At 43.6% G+C, this 22,822-nt stretch overlaps 1 protein-coding gene across 3 annotated transcripts in view; it reads right to left on the reverse strand.

The window, feature by feature from the left end:
• Positions 1 to 22,822, reverse strand: part of slc8a4b (solute carrier family 8 member 4b) — an 85,243-nt gene that overhangs the window by 27,285 nt on the left and 35,136 nt on the right. For all 3 annotated transcript variants that reach the window (XM_031851423.1, XM_031851421.1, XM_031851422.1), the window contains 10 exons: positions 12,488 to 12,730; positions 11,492 to 11,631; positions 10,897 to 11,049; positions 10,571 to 10,798; positions 10,069 to 10,476; positions 7,108 to 7,218; positions 6,853 to 7,005; positions 5,391 to 5,487; positions 4,988 to 5,179; positions 4,279 to 4,471 (listed from right to left, as the gene is read on the reverse strand). In XM_031851423.1, the coding sequence (XP_031707283.1) occupies positions 4,279 to 4,471; positions 4,988 to 5,179; positions 5,391 to 5,487; positions 6,853 to 7,005; positions 7,108 to 7,218; positions 10,069 to 10,476; positions 10,571 to 10,798; positions 10,897 to 11,049; positions 11,492 to 11,631; positions 12,488 to 12,653 (1,841 nt within the window). In that variant the 5' untranslated portion in view covers positions 12,654 to 12,730. The remainder of the gene's footprint in view (positions 1 to 4,278; positions 4,472 to 4,987; positions 5,180 to 5,390; positions 5,488 to 6,852; positions 7,006 to 7,107; positions 7,219 to 10,068; positions 10,477 to 10,570; positions 10,799 to 10,896; positions 11,050 to 11,491; positions 11,632 to 12,487; positions 12,731 to 22,822) is intronic.

Below are 22,822 nucleotides of genomic sequence, written 5' to 3' on the forward strand. Positions count from 1 at the left end.
ACACACACACACACACACACACACACACACACACACACACACACACATTTAACTTTGGCTCACACACATGACCTCTTAACAAAAAGAACGAGACAGAGAGAAAGAAGGCAGAGAGCTGCAGACAAATGGAGACTAAAAAACAACCAGGAGAGAGTATTGGTGAACAAGAGAGGATAGATAAAAGAAGCATTGGCTGAACAGAGTTCATAGAGTGAATACATTTATATTTACTGTGCTGTATATATGTGTTTGTGTGACTTCCAACTGAGTAACACCAAATACATTCCACTCAAGTGAGAGAATATTCTGACATTAACACACTTACATATTCACGTCATTCTTTCAGTGCCTTTCACCATCACTTCTGTCCTCGGTTCATTATTAAGTAACAAAGACATCCCTCTTTATGTTCTCCTCCTTCCATCTTTCACTCTACGTTTCTTTCCCTTTTCCCTTCGTGACTTGCATATGAAAACACATTTTCTCTGGAATGCCTTTCTGCTACTATTCATGCCTTATCCATCTATGCTATTTCCCCAATCATTTGGATGGCAGGGTGGCCTCTTGGTTGGCAAGAAGTCGGAAATTTACCCTTTGAAACTTGGGGCCTCCAGCAATTTAATGTCGCACTTCCATAAAGCTGGGGGAGCCAAAGGAGGTTTTAAAAAATAATCTTCAAAGTCAATGCCGCAAAGAATGAAATATCCTGACTTTTAGTCACAAGTATGGGTCGAGCTATAAAAATGATGGTTCCTACATTTCCAATAATTCAACAGAGCAGTGTCTTTAGTTACATCTTCCCAGGTAAATGCTCACATCTCTCTCAAATGGCATGAAAGCTGGCTTTCTGTTATAAATGTGTAATCTCTAAACTGAGATAACCCAGGGTTTATGTCTTCTGACTTGACAAATGGATTTGTTGTTCTCAAAGTAGCCTTATCACGGGAAAAATAGAGTAGACAGGAGTTTTAAACCACTGGTGTGTTATAATAGTTGGACCATTTGCAGTACCGATCAGGCAGGATGTACGGATCGGATGTACGGTGCAACATTCTAGGGTGTATCGGAGGCATTTCAGATACTAGTATCGGTATGAGAACAACTCTAGTTTTCCCAGGCTTAGTACTCTTCATGACAAGTAAACTGACATTAAATTTGGTGAAGTGTCCCTTTAAACATATTTCAGCAATCATCCACCTTGCTGAAGAAGAAGCATTCAGTTGAAACCTGACCTCTGACCTCTGATGAAGGAGAAAAGGGAATTTTCTTTGTGGAATCACATTAGTTTGTATAAATTAGAGCTCATGAAATTCTTATCTTCCTTCTTGACACTCTTTTCCTCTCCTCTCCTCTTGTCAGTTCAGCTCCAATGCCTTTTAGGTTTTCCCTGAGAATTTTAAGCAGCACCTGGCTCACCCATTCTTCATGAAATAAGACCGGAGGAGAGAAGACAGGAGCTGAGAAAGAGACAGTGGAGCAAGACAAGGGCGTCGAGTCCCGTAAAACAAGGAATAAGGTTACACAGGGAGAATAAAAGAGGAAGTCTGACAGTGTAAATAAAAAAGGAGAGAGGCGGAGGGGAGGAAGATGCAAATGAAGAGGAATCAAGGGTGAACAGGAGTGGGTGAAATGGGAGGGAGGAGAGACATGAGATGACAGGGAGGTGTGGGTAGAGGAGAAGGTGAAGAAGGGAGGAAACGAGGGAGGAGGAGAGGAGGGGGATGATAAAACTCATCCAGCGTGGAAGAAAATCTAAATATATAGCAGACAGAATGTGAGGGCTGGGGGAGAGACGGGAACTGAGACGGGAACAAGAAAGAAAGAAAAGAAAGAAATAATGATACGGAGCAAATCCAAGGTCAATCAAGAGTAGACATGTTATGAGGCAAAGACAGAAAAGAGAGAGAAAAGGGCAGATGGAGGGAAGAAAGACACAAACGAATGCAGCGGATAAAGGCAGGGTTACATTAGTGGGACATTTTTGACAAGGGGCTCAAAGACACAATGTTGAAAAGAGGAGAGGAAACACACAGAGGGGTAGCAGCGAGAAAAGACATGAAAAAATAAAGACGGGGAGGGACATTATGAGAGAGCGCAGCCTATTTGCACGAGTCCTTTCTCTGGTTTGTACATTTTCTCAAAAAGCCTTTAAAAAGAGCAAGACACAACTAGAATGCCAAAGAATCTCTGACATTATTACTGCTGACAAGGCACAATCATATTTAATTTAAAGAGATTTTTCATTAAAAAAGAACAAATAGCACAAACTGAAATGCCCCACTGGAGTAACTATAAAAAAAACATGTAAAACGCAGATGCGCAATAATTTGTGTGTTGGTCATTTCAAGTTTTACCTGTTTTCAAGAAGTATTTTAAATCAGTTTAAACCATTTTGTAACAAACGTTTATTGTAGAATATATACTTCGTAGCTCAGATTAATGCATACTGCAAGCTAGAAGTGGATTCGTCCGAATCAAAACATGAGACTTTGACCTATTAAAACTGTCAGCATTATTCTCAGACTCTTTGTGAAGCCTTGCACTGTTAATGCACACCCATGGAGGAAGATGCTTATTGTTGCTTTATTGTTTAATCTTGACCCACAGAGTTACAATCTCTAAAAAAAAATACTTCACCCACTGATCTCTCTAATCCTCTTGTAGCAAATGCTCCAACAGCATCTTAACTCCATTGGCATCAGCCTTCTCTTTAGTTTCTGTACTGACACAGCAGCAACAGAGGACATGGAGTCTATCTCTCTTATCCCTCCATCTCTCCCCTGGCCCTCTTTAGTTCTCCCTCACTCTTCTCTCACCCCTTCATAACCCCACAGCTCACTTGCGACAGAGCTTTATAAGCAGTGATTGCGTCATTGACGGTACATCCTCTCACAGAAACACACATGCAAACACACCCTGCCCTTATAGTGGCGCTCACACGCAGAGGCCGGCTGGTGTCAGCACACACACACACACACACACATTTGTACTGCTATACGTGTGAGGACCCTCATTGACATCATGCCCTCCCTAGCCCCGAAGCCTTGATCACAATTACAGTATATGTCTTTGAAGACAAAAATGTCCTCACTCACAGGTTGACTTCAGGCTCACCCAGTAGGGCGTGCGCTCCAAGTGGGCCTTAGCAGCGGCCCGGGTTCAATTCTGACCTGTGGCCCTTTGCTGCGTTTCATCCCCTCGATCTCCCCATTTCCTGTCATTCAGTTGCACTAATAAAGGCAATTAAAACCCTACAAAATGACTTTACTCTCAGGTCAAAAACTAAAATTGTTTCCAGTTCAAGAGCACACACACACAGGTAGACACACACACACACACACACACACACACACACACACACACACACACACACACACACACCATCTTCTCAGTCTTTCACTCACTCACAGATGAACAGCTTTTGAGTGGCCTTGCCAAAATTCGAGCCCCCTAGATGGACCACACACACATTTACATCATTACACTTGAGTGAGTGAGGATGCTCAGTGACATAACTACGTCGACACTCCCCATGTCATAACACTTGAGCACTAACTGCTGTTCAAGCCTAACCCTAACCTACGTACGTCTAACCTTGTCAGTCAAACAGCACCTTGAGGAAGTGGCAACCAGCGGAAATGTCCTCACTATGCATGAATGTCCTCGTTCTTCAAAATGGTCCTCGTACAGATACAAGAACAAAACCACACACGCACACACACACACACACAAACACAGAGTACTTGCTTCACAGGCCCCAGGAGGCGCTGAGGAAACTGCATTCCCAACTGCTTTATGTATTGGTCAATTTACCACCGCTAACGTCAGCATATTAAAAATGCATGTGCCCAAGGACACAAGAGCAGTTGTGTGTGTGTGTGTGTGTGTGTGTGTGTATGTGTGTACATGTGCGTGAATATGTGAGAAAGCATTTTAATGCAGAGTAGCCTACCTTGAAAAGTGGCATAATTACGCTGTTATCTGCCTTATAGAGCTATTTATACTACGAACGCATTTTTAACACTCAATTAACCTAAACAGCCATTTCTGAACGGGAGTCGATCACACAGAAAGGAAACAGAGAAAGAGCAATGTGTCTTTGGCATTCCAGAAATAATGTCACCTTTTAATGCAACAAAAACATATTTTTTGATGAATAAAAGGAATATTCTGGGTGGGTTTGTTATACTGGGCCATTGGTCAAGTGCCCCAGTAAGTGATGAGAACTTGTGACTGGGTTAATTAAATCACGAATATTGACAAAATGTCTGTACTTACATGGTCTCGTCGTTCTGAAATTCCAGCTTGCCAGCGGAGACTTCGTAGTCCTCCCCTGCTTTGGCGGTGGCATCCACGGTTCGGTAGGGGACGGCTACCAGGCCTCGGGCCCCCGAAGTCCTGAGCACTTTCAACTCCATCACACCCACGCTCTCGCTCACCTTCTGAGTGGCGGTCTCAAAGGTAAAGATGCCTGTGAAAGAAAGAAAGTACATTATTTCACAGGGGAGAAACGCTAGAAAGACATGAAAGATGGGGTTGATAAACACCTACGCTCTCACTCACTAGCTTGTTCTCCAATGTGTACCATATATATATATATATATATATATATAATGTAATGGATAATAGATTACCACCCACTCCCACTTTAATTTAATAGCAAACTCCAGTACCTGCAAAAATGTCGACACTGAGGGACTGGAACTCTTTGTGATACGTTTTTGAGGATATCCTGGGACTATGTCGCAAAGCAATAGACCTACATGGATTCAACATTAAGCACATGGTGCGCAGACACTTCTTTGTTTCTCATCTTTAAACTTGCACAGAAGGTAAAAGACAAACAGAAATAAACATTAAAGCCAAACTGAAATTCGAACTCACTTTCTTTGTAAGGAAGAGTTAAGTACAAAATATAAAGTATTGTGTGTTAGTGGTTACGTCCAGGTAGACAACTCCTGTTTGATTATTTAGGGATCTCTCTCACCTGCGTGATCGTCATCGTAGATGGTCACTGTTGCTGTGTGGTTGTCACCCATCACGGCTTTGGGGGTGGCACTGGCATCCAGCGGGGCGGTGCCAATCTCAGGATAACCAACCACTCGAGGGTTACTGAGGTGGACGTAGAAATACTCGTCCTCCTCGAAGATGTCGTCGTCAATCACGCCGACTGTGATCTCTGGATGTGGATTAATGTTGTGATTAGTTCATGCTACTCCTTTTTATGCAAAGTTATTCCAACAGTAAACTTTAAAATCATATTTTTGTCAAAGCCAGTGGAAAAGTTTGCCAAAGGTGCTGCAGATGACCTCCGCTATTTAAGCCTAAGTGTCAGGGTGGGTTTTTTGAAAATATGCCAGAAAGTATTGTATCACTGTTATTTGTTTTACCTTTGAGGGTCTCTCCTGGTTTGAACAGCAGTGTTCCCTCCGCAAACTCATAATCTGAACCTGCGTTTGCTGTACCGTCCTCCGTGCGATAATCCACCTGGGGGAGATAGGAAAACAGAGAGATGGGAAGCGGGGTGAGACGAGGGTGAAGGGAGAGCGAAAAGAGCCGTCAAAACATGAAACAGTAGTGACAAGATAGGAAAAAGGGGGCAGATGAACACAAACGGAGAGGGAGGACACAGAGAACAGAGAAGGAGAGAGAGATAGAGGATGGCAAAGGAATGGAGGAGAGTCATTTGGGGAGATGTGAACAGAGGGTGAGAGAAAACAAGATGAACTGCTTCATTAAACTGGGCCCTCTGGTCAGAGACAGCATGACAATAAAGACTTTGAAGATAGTACAACAAAACTTTCCCTGTATCCTCTCCATTCTCTCTATCTGTCCTGTTTATTAACCCTCTCCATCCCATACAAAGCCTTATACATTTGCCCTCATTGGTAATAATCACTTTGTGTCTCCTGTTATAATAATCTGAGGCGTTCTGACTGCTGTATACTGAGGATTCATATTTTTCAGATGTTTGAAATATATGTGATTATAAAACCAGAAAAGTGATAAATTGCCTAAAATGTTATTTATATATGAATAGCCTGTCAGCCAATGATAGAGGATAAAGTACATAGTAGATTTATTTGAACTTTTCTTGTATATGCAACAAGACTTTAATTGCAGTCTGGGATTAAGAATAGATTCTTGAAACTTTTGACCATTTCAACAAGTGCGTCATAAACCACAAGTAGCCTCATAGAGAAACCCTGTTTGGTGGAGGTAATAATGTGTGTGGGCTTAAAAGGCCACTTCACTTAACATCCTCAGCTCTCAGTAGACGGCGGACTGAGGCCATGCCGTAAGACTTCCTCTACAGACAGCACTGATGTTGCATCATAGTTTCATTTGTATACAGGGAGAAGATCAGGGGAGACGCAGTCGAGCCAAGCCCCTGTAGTAATAGTGAGCAGATCCCGTATCATGTCACTGACACAGACCCCCTGTGGGAGACTTTAAAGAAAATCTCTTAATCAGAGTATGAGGCCAGCGTTAAACCCAAACTCAATGAGCCTTTGCCAGAGGATGTGTTTTGAGCTGAAATCAAAAGATCTGAATAGAATAAAAGGTTTTGTATTTTGTTTCCCAGCTCTCCTTCATCATCCGCTTCTATAGCTGTAGCAGCATCCGACCAGAGAAGAGAACAAGGAAGCTCTCTAGAGGTGACGACATGTTATGATTAAGATCAGATCAAGACCAGGAAAACTGCCAAAGATGTGAGTGAAATCAGTTCAGAGTCGATTTTTGTGTTTACTGTGCTGTTTGCTTTTGGCTCCTCTCCCTCACACACAAACAAAACACACTTTTTTATATTCTTCTGAACTCCACTCTCTTGCATTAATGCCACACACACACCTTGACAGTAACTCCGGAGTCTCCTCCACGTCTGGCAACTGTCAGTTTCAGGGAGCCACAGTTTTCAAAGCACTGGTACAAAAAGGGGTCAAACTCCATCCTGATGGTGTGAGGGTCGTCCTCCTGTGCATGGATCTCATGGCTGCTCACCACCTGGAAAAAAAAGAAGAAAAGACAGACAGACAGCAAAAAAAGTCAGATCGGAGTTTTCTAATTTTGAATAACGGTGACGAGTGGAGATGATGTGCGACTCACCTTGCGAGCCTGGTCGGCAGCGTGCTTCTTGAGGATGTTGCCGGCTCCGATCATCATCCTGGTTGCCTGGATACGGTAGAACGCTCTGCTCTTCTGCTGCTGCATCAGGACCTGATCAACAAAACCAATCAATCAGCAAAGTCATCTATTGTATTCATCATGGTAATCTATGACTCTTTCTTTTTTTTCCAGATTGGTGTTTCTTTTACAAAAGTTTCTACTTTCAAACTGACAGCTGCTATTTAAAGGCTGAGCAGTGAATCTCTCGTGGGGGATTTCTTTCTCTGTCTTTACAGGAAGACTAGAGGTCACTGAGTTGCTTGACAACACTTCGATAGGCTAGATGCTTGAGGTCGGTCTACACCCAGATCCTGCACTTGCAGTATGCAGGTCTATATCTCTGGGGTTTGTGACGCTGGAGCTTCAACCATGATTTAAAAAGTTGTAACTGTCTGTGCTTATTGCCAGATCAGTCAAAATAAATGAGTACATGAGTGAAATCACGCTGACAAGGAAAGATTTGACATTGTAGTCATCCAGTTCCCTTAACTTTTAACCTCTGAAACTCTGAAATGAACAGGACTGCAGTTGCAGGCTCTCTTAGCGGCAAACTTAAGATCTAATGAGCTTATCAATGAGCAGCTGATTTCAATGACAATGTATGGCTGAATAGCAATTTAGGATCCTAACGATCCAACAAATAGGAAATGAACAAATTAGCCACTGTAGATTTGGAGACCATTAGATTAAATGTGGGTTCATAGCTGGGAACACTGCGATTTATTTTTGATTAAAGGGAAGCGAGAATCCTTAAAATAAAAGAAAATCTGCATTTACAGGAATTGAAGCAGTAGCGGTTAGTTTAGTTAAAAATGTGATCTGGTTTTGCTGATCAAGCTGGCCTCACTTAATTAAAGTCCAAATCCACCACGGGGGACTGCTATTTAATTTAATTGAATTCTTCACAATGACCACAAAAAACGTTAATCTATTGGGTTGAGATAAATCTCCAAGGCAGCTGCCATTTCTATTTACAGCACAAGGCTGAGGGAGTAGCTGCAGGGGGAGGGTGGCTTGTATGCAAACAAACATCTGGAAGTTGCCCAATGCACCTTGGGGTGCCTGCCAAACATCTTACCTTCCTTCCCTCATCACCAAAAATAAATGACCAAAACCAAGAAATGACTTAGAGGGGAGGCAAGGGAAGGAAGAGGAGAAAGCCGAGAAAGGGAGAGCAGCAGAAACCTGGACAGCTTCTACAGTTCAGCATTAAAGGATGAAACCGGAGGTAAAAACAGGAATAATCTTTAATGTTTTTAAGCAACTTTAGGTAGAACAGCCATCTATAAGCAGCTCCTTTCTTTTTGTAAGGGATGAGAACAGATTAACCGACTAGTCGATTAATCCCTGTGGGACACACTGACAATCCAAACTCAACTAAACTAATGCCAAATTTAACCAAAAGTTAAATTTAGGACAAAGCAATATGTTTTAATGGCTTATAAATATCAATTCACAAATTGTAAATCTAAACTCCCCCAAAAATCTTAACTCAAGGTCCCCTTGGCTGCTTTTTTTTTGTTTAACCTTCTTTACTCACAGTCTTCTTTAACACATGAACTCAATGAGATGTGGCTGTAAACTCAGAAGGAAAGCTAACAAGTGGACCTTGTGTTACAAATTTTTTCGTCAAGCTACGGCTTTCCAAGTCCAAGAATGAACCTTCACGCTAACATATCTAATGTTCATACAACTTACCGGGCAAAAAATCCCCTGGATGTCAGAGGGGCTGCATGTTACAGTGCTGTCAATCAAGCCAATCCTTTCTGCCCACTAGTGGTTTCATCAGCACATAACATGAAATGAGGAGCGTCCTAGAAAACTGAGTATCGTATCTTCTATGCTTATGCGTGTGAGAGAGACTGTGTGGTATCTAAACCGCGCAGAAGTTGCTCTGGAACATTTTGAAATCGTCTCTGTATAACAGCTGTGTGCTGTCGCTGTTATCACCTAAACACCTTGTTCACATCTGAATGTGTCACAGCATCATCTCCAGCACAAAGTCACCCTCAGAGGAGTCGCATACGAAATAGGATGCATGACTTTATGTTTTAATTTATTGCTCGGTGTAAAAAGAGAGTTAGCTCAGATACTGAGTGAAGACGGAGCAACATCGAGATGGAGTGGAGATAAGGCGATCAAGTTAGAAGTGCCTTAATAATTAGCAGCTAGTAGCATCCAGTCATATTCATACAGGTGGACACAACATTCAAATTTATTAAATTCTTGACTAAAATGTAATGTATGTGTATGTCTTGGAGTTGCTTGACATTTTGGTACATAAGAAGATTGACAGAAGTGTGAAGCTAGAGCCAGAAAGCCATTAGCTTAGCTTTGCATAAAAACTGGAAGCCAGGGGAAACAGTTAGCTTGTCTCCCTCCAAATGCCCAAAAATATATCTGCTAGCACCTCTAAAGTTCAGTTATGAACACATATCGCATGTGTATAATCCATAGCAACTGACAAACAGACATGTTGTGGCTTTAGAGTGAGAACGCTGGTCATTTTTTGGCGGAAAATGGCAACACCAGGAAGTCACTGTGCTTGGCTGCAGTTTGTTATTAAATGGCATGCAACTTGCCATAAAACCACACATTTCATAAAATTTGTATTAAAACCAATAGGTTTCTGTTTGCACACAGACATCTTAATTAGTCAGTTTTGAACATTGGACAAAGCCAGGCTAGCTGTTTCCCCCTGCTTCCAGTCTTTATGCTAAGCTAAGCTAATCGACACCCAGTCCTAAGTTCATACTTATCCCACAAACATGAGAGTGGTATCGATAATTTCAACGACTCTTGACAAAAAAAATATACTTCCCAAAATGTCTAACGATCCCTTTAAAATATATTCCCCTTATTAAGAAATTGATGCACACATATAAGCACACTCCTGCTAACCTGATAATTTGCCATCTCAATCAGCTGCTCCGTGTCTTTATCCGGGTGCCTTTGCTTCAGATCCTTCAGCGTCCTCGCCATGTCCCTTCTGGCCACGTCCTCCTCATCTTTCATTCCTCCGTCCTCCATCATCCCTCCATCATCCATCCCGCTGTGACTGTTCAATGCCATCTGTCCATCCAGCTCCAGCATGTCCATCTTGGTGAAGCCCCCCGGGCCCAGCGCTCCACCTCCAGCCATCCCCATTCCTCCATCCGGCCCTCCCTCGGTTTCAATGATGATGCCGCGGCGCTTGTCAGCGCGGTAGCGCTTGCGGACGTACTTGTAGAAGAGGAGGCGACGGTCGGCCACCCAGGCCTGGACCACGCAGAGCGGGAAGAAGAGGAAGGTCAGCACAGCCTCCCATACCTAGAGGAGAGAAGAGACAGAGTTAACAGCTCCCTACCCAACTTTCTCTTTTTTTCCCCGAACTTTCACAACTTTCATTCCCGTCTATTCTCACCTCCACCTCTCCAGGGGAAAAGACACTCAGAATCAGGTAAAGCCAGATGTAGGCGAAGATACTCCAGGCTGCTGTGACGAAGAACACCCGAAGGTGTTTGATTTTGCGCGTCTCTCCATCAGGAACCACGTACACACACAGGGAGATGATGACGAACATGTTGAAGGCAGCACTGCCCACGATGGTGCTGGGACCCAGAGAGCCAGCCTCAAAATTGTGACCACACACCTATAGGTGGGGAGAAAATCAGATGACTGTGTTCCCATTACATTCTGTATTGGTTAATCTAATGTGTAACCCAAACATCTGGCTTATATTGTGCTCACCTCAATAACTGACAGCAGTATCTCTGGGGCGCTAGAACCCAAGGCCATTAAAGTGAGATTAGAAACGGTCTCATTCCAGATCCTGACCGTGGCGGTGGTGGTCTCACCATTCGGCCTCTTTATAGTGATTTCCTTCTCCTGGGAGGTAATGACCTGGAGAGGAGAGGACAGGAGAAGAGGAGCATAGGCAACCAAAGTAGAGGGTGCACCAAATGGAAAGGACAGCAAAGGCAAAAAGAAAAGCAACAAAAAGGAAAGGAAAGAAGAGTAGAAGAGCCACCGAAGGGAAATTAAAGGAAATAGGAAAAGCAGAGGAAAAAGGAAAGAAGAGTCGGGGAAGCACCAAAAGGAAAAGAGAGAAAAGTGATGAGGAAAAGCAAGGAAAGGAAAGGAATAAGCAATTTCAGTATTTAACCACAGAGCTGTCAAACATGAGTCATATTCAATTATATCCATTGTATTTCTCCAAGCTAATGATGACAGGCGATAACTGACATGATATATAACTGCATTAATCCAACATGAAGTCAGGAGCCGAAACAATGGAACATCTCAACTGTAAAATAAGTTGTGTGGTTATTCATCTCTTGCCTACCTCTATAGAAGACATGAATCGGTCCGCAACAATGCTCATGCCCAGGAACATATAGATCATTGCTACGAAGTAAACAATGGCCCGTGCCACTTTGTCGCCTACAGAGGGGTTCTGAGGGTTCCACACGGGCAGTACCACTCCTGAAATGAGGAAAAAAAGAGTCAAACTGAGTTTTTCAGGAGTTTTGCAGCAAAAGGATCACAAGAGATATCTGCTTGCAACTATGTGGTGTGCTAACCTTAATATTCTCTCCCTCTCTAATCATTTACTGCCTGCCGCTGAGGGAATTTTGTAAAATGATCAGTGGCAGCACAACCTGATTAAGGGTTATAATATGTGGGAGCTTTTCCATAATAAAAAGTATTGAAATGAATCCAAGGCAGTGCACTGGCAGAATCAGCTGATAACTCACCAGTTGCTCAGGAGGCAAAGAAACACTGTCACCTTTGTATGGTGAGGCGTTCCTTGCGTGGGTGAGTTGTGAATATTCTGCTGACATTGTTCAACGTTGAATATGCATTAACACCTGGCAAATATATCTCTTTCCTGTTATTTGCGGAGCCTCTGGACAGGTCGCACAGAATGACTAAGATATACTGCAATAAGTGCTGGGAGGTTATTTATAGGCTATTTTGGAAATGAAGGATTCCTTAAACCAATATACTGGTACTGAGAAATATACAATACACTATGAAGTAAAGCCAACAGGTGACCTCAAAATATGAACAAAATTTACATTTTAAAATGTTACAGTAATTCACCACAGGAAAACCGTTGGGTATCACTGGTGAACTTTACTGATCTAAACCATCATTATGTTCAGCTGTGACAAAGGCTGGTGACATCATTAGCTTACATGGCTGGCACTAGAGTCTTTCCCCTAGTTAACCCCTCTCAATAAGCTGCTGAGTTAAGGTCAGACATCTTTCACATGTAATGTTAATCCATCCTTACATGCATTAGACTGCAGTTTTCTCACAGATAAGGCCAACCCACCTTCCTGACAGGGGTCTCCACTCGCTGAACAGTTCTCAGATGAACCTGCATGCACCGATCCAGGACATGACAGGAGGAGGAAGGCGGAGAGGAGGAAGAGGAGGAGGGGCGAGGAGAGGCGGGAGGGGAGAGAGGATGGATGCACAGACACGGCTGCTGGAGCCATTGCTGCTGAGGCAGTCGGGCCTTCGCTGGACTCTACAGACTTCTACTGTTGAGGCAGCTCGTCGTGACGTCCAAATCCTTGAGATAGACAGAGAAAAGAGACAGAAGGGGAGTCGTTATTCAACCTTTCAATCACACTGCTGAGTGAACTCACTGTTTTCCTGTTGGTTTCATTGAATTCGCATTAAAACCACCTTCTGCTGCTTTTAAATCAACTCGATTGCCTTTAATTAATGCATAGAGAAAGTGGTTAAAGTGAGGTTAATAGCACAGGGTGAGCTAAAGTGTCTGCAGCTTAAGTGGCCTTTCAGAAAAACCCTGTATTTAATGAGAATTAAAATAACAATAACAACATTCTTCTTTTTTAATAGAACTCAATAAGAGGTGTTTGCAAAGTGCTTTCAGGTGATTACCAAGAAGCAATAAAAGCAATGATGAAAGGTCATTACAGCGCATAAAAAACAAAGCTAATAAAGAAAAGTGTGAAGAAATGCTGTAAATGACAACACACTTGTAGCCAGCATCTTTAATAAAGTTAAAATAATAAAGTCTATAAAAAGCTGAAGTAGATGTAGCCGGCTTGAGGTCCTAGAGGAGCCAAGATGAAGAAGAAAAAAAAATCAATCGCCTCTTGTTTTTAATCTGGACTGCAGAACAGTCAATAGGAACCTCTTTTTAGCTGCACCAGAGCAGACAGGGGACACACAGTACTATATTTGAAATGTGGACTTCAGAACTATGAGCTTGTTTTTAATTTAGACTCTGTGATAGAAATCTCTCATCCCTTAAATGTGAACAGCAAACTCTAAAAATCAATTGTGATTACAGATAACCAACGTAAAGATGTCAGTGGGCTGATAGAATCCAGGCAAAGGTAAAGGTTTGCTTTCACAATTCAGGGGAGACACTCCCACCACGACACCAATCTCTATAAACTCCAGTGGCAATAAGTATTCACATAAACCAAAAAGATTTCACTCCCTACTCCCTAGTCCCCTATATAGTGAGTTTCATGTTGCAGTGCTATACGAATGTATAGTGACATTTATTATACCCTATAAAGTGGACTCAAAGTATCCCATAATGCATTATGAAAGGTAGAGTACATATGGTCCCTAACCGAGCACCATATAATGTTGCTCCGTGTCTGCTGGATGTTTAAATAGGCAACTTTTGCCAACAGCTTTGTTGTAACAACTTTATAAGGTCATAATGTGTCATTAGTGTGTTTACAGCTTGTTGTAAGTGTCCAAGAAATCAATTCAATTTGGGAACTCTTTCAATCTTAAAGCAATGGAGGAAGTGCTGCCCGACAGGTTATGTTCAGGGCATAACCTCCCCAAAAAAGAAAGAATGAGAAACTGCTGGGTCACATCAGGAAAACATATATAAAGAGAGGAAGTGCAGATACAAACACAAACGGTGTCAGTCATGTAGTGCTAAAGTTGCTGACCTCGTACTCGTATATTCTCTCTCTCACACACACACACACACACACACACACACACACACACACACACACACACACACACACGGTTAGTCAGCCTTGGGTTAAAAATTGCTGACTCCGTCTTCGCACAAACACATGCACGCCCACACACACACACACGACTACAGTTAGTCATCTGTGTTGACATTAGCGGGGAGTTGCTGACCCCATCTTCATTTATCTTCCAGGGTCTCGCTGCTCTGACAACATCCTGTCACTTCAATACTCGACTCGCTTCTCTCCTCTGCCATCTATCCCCGCTACTAACCCCCCAACCCCCCCCCACACACCCTCCTTTCTTCTGTCTTCCCTTTGGTCTTTCTTTCTGCTCGGTCAAAAAAATGGACTTCACTCCTGCATCACAGACTGCTGTAAGTTTATCTTAAGAGTGATTATGTAGTTCTGCAGGTGTCGCGTTGGGAGAGTACTCCGTTGATTTAGCATTGCACTCCTGTAACGTTGTCAGACTCACGAAGAGCAAAAGAAAAAGTATCAAAATCAGAACTATTGTTTATAGTATTCCATGCATTCTTCTTCTTCATAAAAAAAACAAACTGGCGCCTACATTACACGCAATATAACTCAAGAGCCATAAGTTGAGTTGAGGTCCATCCTCACTCCACGGTACAAACCCAACTCTGAGACATTGATGATGCTCAAAACGCCCCCAAAAGGACTTCGCTCTCCCTTTTCTGCAGACGTAATTCACCAGTATCACTCAGCCTTCTTACTCTCCTCTCTCTGCCTTTTACCTGCTTCATTGAATCTCATATTTTCTTCCCCCTCACATCTTGTCCATCTCCACCTCCCTCTTCCATCAGGCTCACTCAACTCCTTTCTGTGTATCTACGTAAGTTAATGTCCTTCCGTCCTCCGTCTCTCTCTCCGCCTACACACACACACACTCACCACTTCACGTCTCAAGCACCTCTCCATATACCATGCTGCTGCTCGCTCTCTCTTTCACACCTCCTCTCCGTCCAACCTCATCATGTCTTTTATGTCGTCCTCATCCGTAAACAAATCGGTTCCATTTTTAGTCCACAATATCTACATTTGACATAGTAAAGGATTACGGGTTGCTAATGGAAAGGGAGGTGTGCACTTCTTTTTTATAGAATTTAACCCAAACTGGATAGTGACAGAAAGTAATTAGATGAGAGGATGACTGTTAATATGCAAATACAAGTGGCAAAATGCAGAATTAAAAGGCTCTGGTTAAACATGCAGCCTAGGCTTAATTTCAGATTTAAAAGCTAATTTTTGTGTCATGGTATTTATAAATGTGTCTATATTCCATAGATACATTTGTGTTAAAAAAAAAAAAGTCTATTATCCTTTCTTAAGCCGAGTCAGGGCGGTCTTTCATTTTCTGACCTGACTTAAGTGCTACCCTGTAATATAAATGTGCAAGGCTGCATGACAGAAAGAGCAAATCAATAAAAAAAAAAAGAAAAGTTGCAGAATATTACCTGAAAAAGTGCCAGCTTTGCTGTGAAAAAATAAAGGATCGATAAGAGCTATGCAGAAGGTGCTGCAATGATTCATTGTCATGAAGTTAAGTGGGACTTTAACACTTGAAGAAGATAGAAAAAATGGATCTTGTTAATCTATACAATCTCAGGAAGTTGCACACTTCGATGTTTGGTTTCAGTGACGTATCAATAGTTTGAAAAAAAAATATGCACAGCAGATTCAATCTTTATTGTCTTGGTCTTAATAAACCCAAACTATGACACAATGCACAATGCACTGACACACTCGCATAAACACGCACCTGTGAAAATGTTCTGCTTTCAATCAAGCCAACAGGTGTTCACAGTGTGAATACATGTGTGAGTATCGAGGCAGATCATTTGATGATGCATGTTTACAGCATCTTCGTAAGGCGAAAGGCTGGCAGACATCGATATAACCAGGCGATAATGAGCAAAATGAAGAGATGAAGAGAAGAGACTGTTACTGTCAGAGCAGGATGCCATAATGTTTGAAGATAAAAGATTTTAAAAAATGTGTATCATTTATGGCCATTGTTTCTTCAGCAATAGCATTCAATGTATTAACATTCTGTAAATGATCTTTCTATATAGTAGTTTTGATTGTTAGTGGCGGAGTCAGCTGTCGCAGCACTGAATTCAAATCGCTGTGACACGGAAAAAAATGCATGCAATCCAGTATTACTGTCACTCTCATAACGCCATGTGGGCTGCAAGTTACTGCTAAAGCAAATCCAACATTATTTGATGTTTCACATTAAATGCATCCAAGTAATCACAAGAAAACAAGAAACTTGAATATTGCCAGGATCCACCACTGGTGCCAAATCAACCAGGGCTGGAATCTTAAGGATTAGAACTTTACAGCCCTGGGCATAAGGCAGCAAGAATTAGAGATAATGAAAATCTCGTATCATAAAGCAATATAAAAAGAAATGACACCACAACAATAAACAGTACTGACCGAAAGAAACGATCTGCCTGGAGAAACAGTGGCTGAATAAACCGGAACAACAATGTCCGTATCAAAAGTGAATTTGGAAAATGTTAAGTATAGCATGTGCCAGAGGGCCTGGAGGATAAAATGAAGGCAGACAACACACATATTGACACACACACACACATGAACGTGCACACACAGACAGACACACAAGCTTTGCCCCGACCCGTTTATTGAAAGCAGTAAGAGCATTGACCATGGTTGTTGATTCATATCACATCAGCTGTGTTTTGCTGCTCTGCCTCCTTGTGCACCATGAATCACCACTCTCTCTTTCTCTCTCTCACACACACACACACACACACACATACATGCACGCACACGCACACACTCACACAGTGCAGAAGGCTAATTTCTCAGCATTTAATGACATCTGATTCATCACATCTTCATGGGCTCTGCTAGCATTAGCCCACCCCGCTTCTTTGTCTTTTTCTCTCCATCCAGCCATCTTTTAACACTGCTAGCACTGCCATAACAAGTCATAAGACATCATATTGACAATAACTGAATTGAAACCCTATCACTGTTTTTAGTGCGACTCACCTGTGACTCTCTGAGTAAAGTGTGAGCTACAAAGGCGTGGGTAGTGTTTTGTTTTTGTAATATCTCTTTGCCCTCCAGTTAAAGACGTTTTTATGTAACCACGACATAGTGGTTAAAACCTGGATTTATACTCTCTGAAGACCACAAGTATATGTTTTCATTGCCTTGGTTTTACAGCAGTGTTGTGTGCCTTATACTCTTTTGAAGGTACTGATCTCTCTGTCTGATTTCTCAGTTGCTCCATTGGGCGACTTTTGAGCTTTGAATGAGTGCAGCTTGAGAACCTGGTATGTTTGTCAGTAAGGCCAGGACTTTGCAGTCAGAGCCCTTCAGCGCTGGAGTGACCTGCAGGAGGAGATCAGTGCGAGCTATCTCTTTTTCTTAATTTCAATTAGAATATATCCAGAACATTACATTCGCTCTTCCCCTCTCCATCACAATCTCCTCTCCATCTTCCGCGTCCCCATACGTCCCTCTATCTTCTAACCCCTCCGTCTCTTCATCCCTAACTTCTCCTATGACTCCAATTCCTCGCTCCACTATCCATCTCTCCGTCCCTATTTCCCTCCATCTCGAACAAAGTTATTATCTCTCCTCCACAGATAGTGAAGGGGAACAAGATGAAGCCAGCGTGACTGATCGTGGTCATATCTTCAGTGTGTGTGTGTGTGTGTGTGTGTGTGCAGACTGTTCCCTGCAACTTTACTGGTGTTGAGCTGTGTGTGACAATTTGCTGTGTGTGAGCGTGTGTATGTATGTGTGCGTGCGTGCGTGCGTGTATGCGTGTGTGTGTGAATGTGCATGCGTGACTGATCGCTGGCTGTAGCCGTGGAAGCTCTAGGCTGGGAGGGGGAGGGGGAGGGGGGGTTTGGTGGTGGAAGTGGAAGTGGAGGGGGGAGGCAATGAGGCGCGAGGCAAACCCAGGGGGGAGCAGTTATTGTGGGGGGGGGGGGAGCAGTGGCATTGGCTGCCTGTGGTACACAGAGCTCAAAGAGCTTGGTTACTTGAGTTGGACAAGATTAGAGAGATGAGGAGAGGAGGATGATGCAACAGAGAGAGGGGGGAAGGGGGAGAGAAAAGGTAGTGAGAAGAATAAATGAAAGCGCTGAGATAAAACCCAAGAAAGGCAGGGAGGAGATAAAGAAAGAGGTGGAGAAAGAGGCAGTGCGTGACTGTGGCTCCGGGATTACAGCTATCGAGCGGCTGAAGAGCTGATGAGATGCGTAATTAGGCAGATTTAAGGGGACGATAGCAAACGCGCCCCACTGGGCCGTGGATACAGCTGTCCAAGCATGTTAGAGAGTGCTGCGAAGGGCTGCCCATATTCCGCAGCACAGTGCAGATTTAAGGCGATCGCGAACGCAACCCAGTGGAACGAAAAGAAAGACATCAGGGATGCGGCCCAGTCTGTCCCCTTTCAAACGTATACGAAGGCCTCGCATGCACCAGTAAGCTTTCAGTTTTTGAAGTGTGTGCGCGTGGGCACTGGTCTGAAGAGGATTGTGAATGCAATCTGCAGGCAGATGGACAGCTGTCCACCACATTCGCCGCATCGTTACTATGAGATGTTACACATATAGAAATCCGATTACCCTGGAAGAGTCAGACATTTCAGACAGGTTCAAATATTCATAGGTGTCAGTAAACGCACCCCGTTGAGTCTAGACTTTCCTAGTTGAAGCTGCTTCAAAATGTTGCACAGATTCACAGTGCTTGCAAACGCATCCCACTAGAGCTAAGAGCAGCCGCTGATGCACCTACTCTACTTTTATTCTGGGAGAAAAGCCTGATGATAGATTGCTATACATGTAATGTATGTCCTTTAAGTAAAGCAACATCTTGGCTAATCATTTCTGGGATTAATATTTAACTGCAAACACAACATTTAATATTCCAAATCAAATTTATAAGCAGTTGGAGACAGACTAAACAAAATGCCTTTAGCAGTGCGTGTGTGTGTGTGTGTGTGTGTGTGTGTGTGTGTGTGTGTGTGGTCAGTACTCTGGTGGTCGCTCAATGCTTCTCCCTACAGGACTGCGCTCGTCATCGATCTGCCACGGAGCTCATCCATCACTCTTAGGACAAACACACACTCCCTCCCTCACACACTGCCACAAGGTTCATGGACATGACTGACCAAACAAAAAAACACAGATACCATCGAACACACACACAGATATACAATCATGCATTTTGACAAAATCCGCATAGTACATACAGCACTATATGATGGACAGAAAGACGGATCAAGCCTTGAGCCAAGCTCACAAAGGTTAAGACCGTGGGAGAGAGTATAATGTATAATCCCACAGTTTTTTGGTGCCAACTTTATTCCTACCCTTTCTTTTTGTTCTCTTCCTCAAAAAACACTTCTTTGAAAACACTTCCTCTTTTTGTCATGTGGCCGCACGGAAGACAATTCAACTGCCCTCGAATAAAGAACAAGAGAAGGTGAAGTGAAGTTCATGAGTAGAGGAGTCTTGCTGTTCTCTGTCCCCAGAAGAGTCTGGCTCCTTCAGTTGCAGCATACAAATATCACCACAGGACACCAAGTCAGTCTGGGTGTTTTCCTGCCTAAAGCAATACAACTTTTCCACTCTCTTCATTTCCCTTTATGACTAATTTTGTCTGTGCTTTAACATTTGTTTTTTAAAATCTTCTACTATAATCTAACCCTTTAAAATACTGTTATGTGTTCTTCTGTATATGAGGCTATGGGCCTGCAGCCAAAGCTCTCACTTTTCTCTCTTTCCGTCCCTTCATCGGCATGCTGCATGAACATGTGAACGTTTGTGTGGGCGAGGACATCAGCCAAATGGGGTTAAAAGGGTTTTAATGGGCTGTGACATAAAAACAAGAGAAGATGAAGCATGATATGATGAGGCTGTGAGTGTGTGTGTGTGTGTGTGTGTGTGTGTGTGTGCGCGCGCGTGCGTGCGTGTGTGTGTGTGTGTGTGTGTGTGTCTGTGTGTGTGTGTGTGTGTGTGTGTGTGTGTGAGAGCTTGTTATGCGAATGCATGCAAGGGTACTTTTTTTGAGAGGTGAGTACAAGAGGCCAGAGGCATGAAAATCAGAGAACTCTGGAGGTGGAAATTAATTTGTTGGAGCATTTAGGAAGAGTGCATAAATAAGCCTGATTTTAGCAGTGGTGGGCATGCATATATATACATATATTGTCAAACAAGAGGGTTGAGATCCCAGGAAGGCTGCCTTAAATGAAGGAATACAGTTCGATATGAAAGACGGTTAAAAGGACACAAAGCATATAATTAGTAAAAGATGAAATCTAATAATCATTTTTAAAGCAAGTATGTGTAACATAAGAATAATGAAATGATTTAACAAATGTAAAACTGATAATAATAATGTATGTGTAACTGATATAGTGAAGTCTGTGTGTGGGTGGAAAGAGCTGATGTAAGCAGGGTGGGGGCCTTAAAGGCTGAGATCATAACAGATGTTGGGCTGTTGTCCGAACACATACATGGGTGTAACCTGAAACGCGCTCGAACATTGAGGAAGTGAGAGCATCCACAGAGGGAAGTTAGGTGTGTCCAGCACACACACACACACACAAAGTTAGGGTGTTGTTCGCAGCACACACACATAATCAATGATGTCATGTAAATCACATGCCGAGTGAGGGAGTGTTGGGGAGGAGGGGGGAGAGAGAGCTCAAAGTGTTATAAAAAGAGAGACTTGCAAAGAGCAAGAGGGGATTCAACGCGGGAGCCACCCAAGTGCTCCACGGAGGAAACACTGGACCTCGACAGCCGCATCGGAGGACTTTGTCTCTGTTCACGGAAAGAAGACAGCCGTTCCTGGACAAAGATTTTCCTCTCCCCCCTGTTTGACTTTAACAACCGGACAACAGATGGACGCAGCCGCCCTAAAGACTTTGTACTGAGCCTGAGGGATCGCTGAACGGACTTCGTTGGCCGTGCAGGAGGAGCCGAAGGTCAGGCCTGGCCTTCGCTCCTAAAAACCCCAAAAGGACTTTTTATTACATCGTGACTCCAGCTCCACCGAGCCGCCTCGGCATCGAAAACTAATGAGTATAATCTAAGAAGAAATTTGTAACCTGATAGAATCAAGTATAGTATTATTTTATGTGAGCTGTAGCTGTGCTCCTGCTAATATATCCTGCAATAAATATCTAATCTGCATTTAAAGTAAATTTCTCAAGAGAATTCATTTGCTGAAGTAGTAAAAGTTCCTAGTGGCAGTAAAAGGTTAAATCTATTGTATGGTTAACAACAAGAGTTCTTAATGGTTATCCTAGTGACCAGTCCACTTAACAGTCCCTTACGGTTTTAGTTGTAATCCTAGCCATTAAAATCTAACCTGGCAATTTACCAAGAGCCCGGATCCAGAAGAGGAAAGCTGCCATAACTGACGCGACTGGTAGAAGCGCCCGGCCAGGGTGGCCCCTCGGCCGAGTGCACGTTACCAGAGGAAGCAGGGTAGACGTCAGGAGTAACGGTAGTTAGCAGAGCCAGGCGAGTTTCCTCACAGAACACCAGCTCGCCAATCTTTTAATAGAGAGCTGAGTCAGTAGGTAGCCTTTGGGAGGAAGGCGACTCGAGACAACAAAGACAAAGGCCAAGATGGCAGATCAGCAGAAACGACCAGATGGCCAAGGACCCAGCCAGGCACCGGACGGGACTCAGCGGGACGAGCCAGTGCCATCGCCTGCGGACCAGACGGAGGGATCGGCACCGGACGGCAGCGAGGACCGGAAGGACGACGCGGCTGGAGGAACGGCATCGGGAGAATCGACATCGGACAAAGACAAAGACAGAAGCTGCATGCGGCACCAGGTCATCCTGCGTGGCAGAGGATGGGCCACCTGGGACACTTCCGTCCAACAACACCTAATCAAGCTACATCCAGATGAGGATATGGCGACAGTTGGGGAAAATGTAGACCGGCTGTGCGCAGAGAAAGGGGGTTATATGGCTCCCCGTCTCCTCTCAGGAATGTCTGTGGCGGTGATTCAGTGTCCAGACCGGCCAAAAGGGCTGAAAACCAAGAAAGAAGTGGGAGAATGGCTGACCTGGTGGCTCGTAGTGATGCAAACAATCCAGGGCAAAATAGTCACCGTGATAAGCCCCTCACCAGATTACGACGCGATCGTAAAGATGCTGGCAATAGAAATAGGAGTGGGTGAAGTCATTATAAAGCAATCAGTAAAGGCTACATCTCGCTACAAAGAAAACCAAAAAGAGCTAGACGAAATAGCTTGCTACATACAAGAACATGACTGTTATGCCAACAAAGAAAATGAATTAGTCAGTCACGGGGGGACCGCGACCCCAGCGGAGTTCTCGTCAGGAAGCGAGTCTGACAAGTCAGAAGAAGGAAAAGCAGACACAAGAGAATCAGGAGAGGAGGTGGACATCTCGATGCTGAGTAGAGGCGAAGGGCATCTCGCACTCCCATCAGCCTTTACAGTAGGGACCCCCGCCCTAGTGAGGAGGGCTCTGGAGGACATGGAGAATGAAGAACCGGAGCAGCATGGAAAACAGATGACGAAAAAGAAAAACACCACTGTCCTGCGACGGGATGACTTCCTCCCGCCGCTAAGAAAAATGCCCGAAGGCACCAAAAAGTATGCAAACCAGACAGGGATAACCGCC

This window comes from Anarrhichthys ocellatus, unplaced genomic scaffold, assembly GCF_004355925.1.
Source record: "Anarrhichthys ocellatus isolate YVR2014 unplaced genomic scaffold, GSC_Weel_1.0 scaffold11, whole genome shotgun sequence".
Taxonomy (NCBI): domain Eukaryota; kingdom Metazoa; phylum Chordata; class Actinopteri; order Perciformes; family Anarhichadidae; genus Anarrhichthys; species Anarrhichthys ocellatus.